Raw genomic sequence first — 8,312 nt, 5'->3', positions numbered from 1 at the left:
ATATATATATATATATATATATTTATTTATAGATAAAAATATATTAGATTATTGATTTGGTTCGGTTTGAACCCAAACCAAACCAAACCATTCGGGTTGAGTAAAACATGAACCAATTGGGTTATGTAAAGAGCACGGTTTGGTTTGGATCAGTTTAACTTCGGTTGGTTTGGTTTGGATCGGTTCGGTTTGGGTTTTTTGCCCACCCCTAATTTTACATTATATATATGTTCAGCCCACAAGCCCAGAGATCACTTTAGCTTTACATATACAACTTGGTCCGTGCATCCCGGGATACTGATCATTTATATATTTTTATATACATTGATATCTTTTTTTTAATTAATATTATATATTGTAGATGAATCGTAATATAATTAATTATATTCAAAAGACCTGGACCGAATCGGATAATATGGTTATTTTTGGTACAAATATCTGAACCGTTTCAGATATATTTTCTATTTAGACATTTCTAACATCAGAACCGAACTCATCGAGATCCAGAAAGACCTAACACAAAATCCACACATAAATTTATAATATTCAAGTGGACCTAATTAAAAAAAAAGATATCCGAAAAGAACAATCCGTACCTAAATGGATAGCCAATGTTCATGCCTAACTGATTTTATAAAATAATAAAAAGGATTCTTTCTATGTTTTTGGCTAAACTAAGTGAAATAAAATTTTTTTTTTATTTAGTAAAATAATTATATGGAGTGAAAAATTAAGTGACATAAATGTAAAACATTTTATTATTTTGATTTAAGTTATTATTTTATACACAAAATATCTCTTTGAATTATCACTTTGGCCACGTAATTTTCCACCGATTGAAACCTAAATTTTTTTTTTTTAGAAAAACAAACTAAACCGAACGTTTAACCAAATACAAAACCCAATTATTTTACATATTTGATTTTATAATTTGCACAAAATTAATGTTGATTAACTAATAAATAAAATCTTCACTATTATTTTTGTGGTAATATAATTAATGATGTGATATATTATTAATGTAATATAATTAATGAAATTTTTAAACTGAGTAAAATATGAAAACAATTAATTATATTAATGAAATTACTAAAAATACACTATACTTTTTTTTATACTGCTATATGTTTCCAAACAATTCTCAATTATATTATTATGCATGTTTCCAAACAGTACCAAAAAGTAGTTTAGTTTTAATAATATAGATATACTTATGTTTTAGTAAAAAGTATACTTTACGATTATACTGTTATATTTATGTAGTTTAGTTTTAATTCTCAATTACACTGTTATATTTATGTACTGTTATTATGTTTTAATAATATGGCCAACCATTACTTATAAAGCCAAAGTAGCGTGGAAAGATCTCTGTTGCCCCAAGGAAGAAGGTGGACTAGGCATCAGACGCCTTAGAGACACTTCGCGAGTATTTGCACTGAGTCTTATCTGGAAACTATTCTTTCTAACTGGTTCTTTTTGGGTTGCTTGGACTCGAGAGTATCTACTCAAGAATAGCTCTTACTGGGACGCCAGCGACAAAAAGGGATTGTGGGTATGGAGGAAACTGCTCAAACTCCGACCCATTGCATATGAATGCATTCGGTTCGAGGTAAGAAATGGGGAAACAGTGCATTTTTGGTTCGACAACTGGTTGGGAATGGGCAGATTGCTTGATATCACAGGTGATCTAAGCATAAGCTACCTTGGAGTGAGCAGGTCCGCAACTCTTGTTGAAGCAACCCGCGGCGACAGCTGGAATATTCGAAGATGTGAACAGAGACGATACACTAATTTGTGTGATATGCTAGTTAAGACTCCACGGCCGGTAGCTACTGCAGGACCAGATATAGCTCTATGGAGACATGATCAGGATGATTTTAAACCTTACTTCTCAGCTTCCAAGACTTGGAACTACCTGCGAGTTAAAAAGACAAAGCCTCCATGGAATTGTATTGTGTGGTTCCCTCAGGCCATTCCCAGACAATTCTTCATGGTTTGGTTAGCATTCAAAGACAGATTATCAACCGGTATTAGAATGAGAGACTGGGTAATGGAGCAATGTTGTGTCTACTGCTGAGAGAAAGATGAAAGCAGGGATCATTTGTTCTTCGCATGCCCATATACCTTCACAGTATGGATGAATGTTGCAGAGAAGTTACTTGGTGCAGCGATAACACCAGACTAGGAAGACACAGTCACCTCCCTATTACGTCCGAACAGGAACAGACTTGATGCTATACTCCTCCGCTTAGTGTTTCAGACAGCCATCTATGTGCTGTGGAAGGAGAGGAAATCCAGAAGGCATGGATGAGTGTGGGCACCAGTGGACACGACTAATAAGGCTATTGGGAAGCTGGTCAAGAATCGCATTTCTTCATTGAAGTATATAGGCAACCACAAGCTGAGCGGACTACTAGTGAGATGGTTTACGGTCTACACATTTTAGAATATATCATTCTTTTATTCTTTACAGATTAGAACAACATATCATCTCTTGTAAATTCTTTTCCACCTTTGATCAATAAATTTGATATTTAATAAAAAAAAGTATACTTTGTGTTATTTTTGTAACCTATTCATGAACAATCAATTGTAAATTATTCAACTCATTACGCATATAATTTTCACAAACTTATTTTAGTTTGAAGTATATCACGATTGCATGACAATACTTATTTCTAAAACGTCAGTTATAATTTATAAATATAAGATCCAGTAATATAGGGTTGTTTGGTGATACGGTCGTCGTATGGGGGTCGCATCTCTTTGTCTCTCTCCGTCACGGCTTCGCGGTTTGTTCTAGGGTTGTTTTTTTGCGAAGTCTCAGCTTTGAATGTCTAGTGCTTGCATTTATCTTGAAGTTTTCATGTCTCCGTGAGTTTTCGGATGGGTTTTGAGGCGGACATCCCTTTATTTTTCAGAGGCTGAGCGTGGTGGGTTCTTTGTCTCTCCGCTTGTCTCGCGGGTCGATTGATCTTGAAGACAACATATTTTAGATTCAACTTCCCAGCGCAAAAGTCCTTGTCATTTGACTGTTCTTGTGGCTGTGATTCAAACTGCTTTATTTACATGTATCGTTCCACCTTGTCTGTGATGCTGTCTCCATTCAATCCCATGTTTTAGTCTAGGCAGTCCTTGTAGTTTGTCTAGTTTTTGTTTCTCGTGTGTTAGGTTAGGTTGTTGTGTGTTCTTGTGTTTTTAGCTTGTTTCTGGTCATAAGTGTTGCAATGGATCAAAGGGTGAGGAGAAAGTGGAGACTTTGCTCTCCACTTCAATTAACCGGAACCAGACGGTGATCATCGAAGTCGGATCCAGAGTTATGATAATCGGCTTGTATGTGTGTCTTTCGTTAGAGTGGACAGTCCTTCGGAACTCTAGCAGGACAGTCTTAAACCGTATAGATTTTATTTGAGTTAAGGTTATTGCCCATTTGAGTCAATAAATGAAATCTTATTTAGAATCAACCATCCAATGGGGCGCGCAAGTAAAGCCGAGTTGATAGTAATTACGTATGATGTATATTAGAACGTCCCATTACAAAACGTTTGTTCGGAACTCATGAATAAAATGTAAAGAAGCAGGGCAATTGGAATTATATAAAAATCGGCTTATCCTAATGATCATCTTACCGAGCTAGTGTTCTTAACAGACTCCAAGCCACGATTATTAAATAATATGGTCTATAGCCAATTCATAGCTACATAGCTACATACGTACATATACCTTCATCTATATAGGTATAACTTGCCTTTGACAACAAATATATATGCGTACATGTAAGAAATATCATTTACCTGCAGACCTACATATATATGTACCAGAGAATACATCATGCATGCAACGTCTAAAAAAATGTTGTCCTTAAAATACATTTACTATTAGGACACAGTCTAATAGCTAATGACAAACCAAAATTATATTTTGAGTTAACGACACTTGATAATCAGGTATATGTACGTATATGGGCTATTCCAAGAACTCAAGATAATTAGGGTTAACGACAGAGATAATCAGGAAAAATTGATGGTGTCCATCACAATTATATATAAACAGATACATTTTGAGTTTTGTGGTCTAATTATTCAGAGGGAATAATTCCAACTCAAATAGCCTATGAAATTTTAAATTAGATAAGAAAGAGAATTTATATATTGATTACCTATAGTGGAAATATTTTTTATATGATAAATGATCAAGTGGACGACTGATTATGAGTCGATGAAGAGTTTGCAACATCTTTCTTGACCACTACGACGTCGTTTATGGTCTTCCTCCTCCTCTTCTTCTTCCTGTAAGGAATCCCACGAGCCTTGGCTTGAGATTCTCTCACTTCCCTCAAGTGAACCCGGATTGACCCGTTTGCAAACGGGTTTGTATCAGGTGACCCGCCACCGTGTTCCTCGTAAGCAGCTCTCAACCGTCCGATCAAAGCATCTAAGCTTCCCCAAGCTTGTTTGAGAGGACACGTGCACGGTCCTGGTGGATCGGGTTGTCCGAAGAAGACACAAGCTTGGTGATGTACTTTGGTTTTACCGAACTGATCTAAGTACCTTAGGAAACTTAGCACGTGCGTGTAATCAAACTGAGACATCATCAACGGTGGATTCTGCGATTTTAGGTATTGGATGAACGTGTTCCAATCGCGGCGTTTTTGCGATTCGTAGCGGCTGAGCGGTTGCGGTTGAGAAGGAAGCGGTTGCTTGAGATGGTTGGAGGAAGAAGATGGATGATCCGGTGGATCTTTCGTTGGTGTGTGATGCTCCGAAGACATCATTAGGTATATGTTTTTGGTCTATGAGCAAATCGCAGGTTTAAAAGCGGCAATAAAGTAAAGGAAAGAGAGAGAGAGAGGGATGATACGTAGTACTGAGAAATAATGGAACGAGAAGAGAAACTATTCAAGTATTTTTACGAAAAATATATATAAATAAAGCGACAGTAATTTTTTATCATTTCATGCGAATACGAAAATTCTATCTGCTTTTATTTGAACACCATGTAACTGAATCAGAATATAAACATTTTAAGTAATTATGAATATTACATTTTTTTTTGAAAACAAATCATATTATAATTTTACATAGGACTACAATAACTGAAGATATCAAATATATCATTATAATGAACCAATGTCACCTGAGATTCTGGGGCTATAGGCAATATTAGTAAAGATATTAGTAAAGATTTTAATTTTTTTTACAAATTTGAAAATTTATATTTATGTAATTTTTCATTCGGTTTTATCCATGACCGATCATACCATTTTTTGTGATGCACGATTGAAACTAAATAAGGATAACTGTATAGATATCATGTAAATTTATATACAAGCTACAACTAGTAAATACCAATTTATCAAAAAGGCAATCATTGCGAAGGTAGGATTAGTTTCGATCTTACAAAATAATTTATAAGATAATGTGAAAGCTTCATATTGTTTTTAGAGACACCGCATATATTATATATCTTAATGACCAATCCATACTACGTTTGACAAATGAAGAAGATCTATTTAATGAGATTTTATCCTTTTTGTATACTAGTTTTATAAATATTGTACGTATTTTGTTATCGTTAGGTTCACACGTTACTTTCTATGACTTTCTTTGTCATCATCCTAGAAAAATATTTTAGCAACGTACACAACACTTATTCAAATATCGACTTTGTAATAATATATATACAAATTAGTACACATTAGTATTTTATTAAACGGAAGAGAGAATATATATCGATGGATGGGACCCGTGAGAAGGTGCTCCAGCTCCTTTAAAAGAATTGATACGAAAATGTTGTTATTATACTTGGTTTGTTAATTAACTTTTGATGTGGTTATTTACGCACTGTTATGATATACTTATCTTTTAAAATTCCTTAAGAAATATTTGTTTAAGCTATCCCTTGTACGACTTAGCAACCCAAATCAATCATTTTTGGTTCTGATAATGAATTGTTAATTTCTTCAAGTTGCTTTGCTTAGTGGCTATTGTTGAATCATATAGCCTATTGTAACTTTATGCATAAGAAATAGATATCAAAACAATAATAACGTTGATGGATGATGATGACAGTCAGTCAGTAGCAATAAGCAATAACAATATACTAGCTAGTGACACTATTAAACCTATTAACTTTTATTATAGAAAATTTCAAAGATACTCCAATTGTGATGATTAATACAAATTAAAGAACTTTTCATATAACTGTGATGTTATTTGAAGAAAAAATCAAATAAAACGAAGTAAATAGTGAATTAATTCATACATTAACAGAAACTAAAATGGCACATCTTTACTATGCAATGAGAAACTAAAATAACACATCTTTTCAAAAAAAAAAAGTGTCTGAAAGTGGACAACACATAAATAATTGGTTTCCATTATCCTACCAATATATGAATGTAAAATGGTCAAAATATATGGTGTTTCCTTTTAATATACTTTATTATTGTTATGGTGTGGAAGTAGAACTCATCGTCACTATTACATGTATATACATGCTAATGAAATTAACTTTTAAAATAAAGTACTGAAATTAATTAAAACTTTAATTAGTACGTGTCAGTTTAATTGGTATATCATAGGAGTGGTCACATATTTTTTTTTTTCGAATCGAAATGAATAATGTATCAAATCAAAATTTAGGCATATATTTGTAATATGTTTAAAATTTTATGGTTAAACATGCTTGAGCTGGAATAGTAGAATGATGGATAACCTATCAGAAAATGATTTGCGATACCATATGAGTGAGTACAAAGTACGGAAAATATCAGTAAACATGTTTCTCGAGCCTCTGAAAATTAACGCACCATCCTTCGAATGGGAAGAAATACACGAGACGAATGAACGGTGAGCATGGAAAGCCTAGTAACCGTGGGCCGGCGGAGCGTTATAATTTTGTCCAGTCCTACGTGTATGTGTATCGAATAAACGCTTTAATTGGAAAACGATTACTAAAACTGTGGAGTTGGCAACCAAAAGAACCTTACTATAGCGTGTTACGGTGTTATATATATATATATATATTTAAAAGCTTGCATTCTATCTAAAGTGTTTTGCATAAAATTATGGCTTGCTCTCGGACAAGATGCAAGTTCATCGAATAATGTAGAAGACAGAAAAACCTAAAAAGCATGAGAGCAATGAAATAAAAGAGGACATAATAATTAAAGACAAGCATATTATTTGATACACAAATTTAGATACCCTTTGTCGGGAATAAAGATCTAGCAGCCGGTGAAAGATCAGATTCCGGTGACCGGCGAACAGGAATCCGACGAGGAAAACCCTAAAAACTAAAGAGCACTGTTGGACAAGATTTTGTAAGAGAAGATCTTGTGTGGGGCAATATATCTTTCGATATACTTTTGGACGCAACGTCAACAGAAATCCACTCGATACATAAAAGATAAAGACAAAAAAAGAAAAATAATATTCACGTGGGATTTGGGTCCATATGTTTTTTTCACCTGTGATCATTTTCATGATTTTTTTTTTTTTTGAAAAGAAACAACTGTAGTTTTTGTTTGTCAGACATTACACGAGCTGAGAACGCATGAGACAACCGATCGAGGAGCCCAGCTCAGGTATTGTTTTTTAAAGTCTTAACCAATACACATCTCTGTGGAAACTGTAATTTTTTCGCAGTTACTATACTAACGAACATGCCCATTTCTATCAAGAAAATTGTTGATATGCCTTGAATATGGATGTTACATCTAGGATATGGATGTTACATCACGTACATCATACCGACTTGGTTGCATCAAGAGCGTTACATCAAGTTATTATGGATGTTACATCTGATCGTGGGCTTAAGCCCATGAGTCCGTTTAGTCTAGGAGTTTAGATGCGAGATGTTACTATATATATCTTGTATTCGAAGTAACCCTGAACTTGCACTCTGTAAGCTCAATATCGCCTCCAATAATAATATTTCTCTTTGCCCGTGGACGTAGCCCTAAAGGCGAACCACGTTAAATATATATGTCGTAGTTACATCGTTTTTATTCATCTGTTTCCGCATCTGTTTCTTCTCACAATTGTTACAACATCAATGGCCACTGCTCCCTCAGATTTCCTAGCAGTTGAGCTCTTGCAACGCGAATGCGGGATCACTCATCCTCTTAGAGTCGTCCCTTTGTTTGAGAAGCTAGCGGATTTAGAAAACGCTCCTGCTTCGGTTGCACGTCTCTTCTCGATAGAGTGGTACAGAAACAGGATCAACGGTAAGCAAGAAGTGATGATCGGGTACTCTGACTCGGGCAAAGACGCATGTGTCTAGCAGACGAGATTATCATCGAAGTATCG

The 8,312-nt window shown here is 34.6% G+C and overlaps 1 protein-coding gene across 1 annotated transcript; it reads right to left on the bottom strand.

Moving 5' to 3' along the window:
* Positions 1–4,033: 4,033 nt before the first annotated feature.
* On the bottom strand, positions 4,034–4,881 carry LOC106343393 (protein LIGHT-DEPENDENT SHORT HYPOCOTYLS 9). The gene has a single exon (XM_013782590.1). The coding sequence runs from the start codon at positions 4,772–4,774 to the stop codon at positions 4,193–4,195; it is 582 nt and encodes a 193-aa protein (XP_013638044.1). The 5' UTR covers positions 4,775–4,881; the 3' UTR covers positions 4,034–4,192.
* Positions 4,882–8,312: the final 3,431 nt, after the last annotated feature.

Source organism: Brassica oleracea, chromosome C1 (genome assembly GCF_000695525.1).
Source record: "Brassica oleracea var. oleracea cultivar TO1000 chromosome C1, BOL, whole genome shotgun sequence".
NCBI classification, from domain to species: domain Eukaryota; kingdom Viridiplantae; phylum Streptophyta; class Magnoliopsida; order Brassicales; family Brassicaceae; genus Brassica; species Brassica oleracea.
Note: the sequence above shows the minus strand (reverse complement) of the source record. Positions and strands in the feature narration are given on the sequence as shown.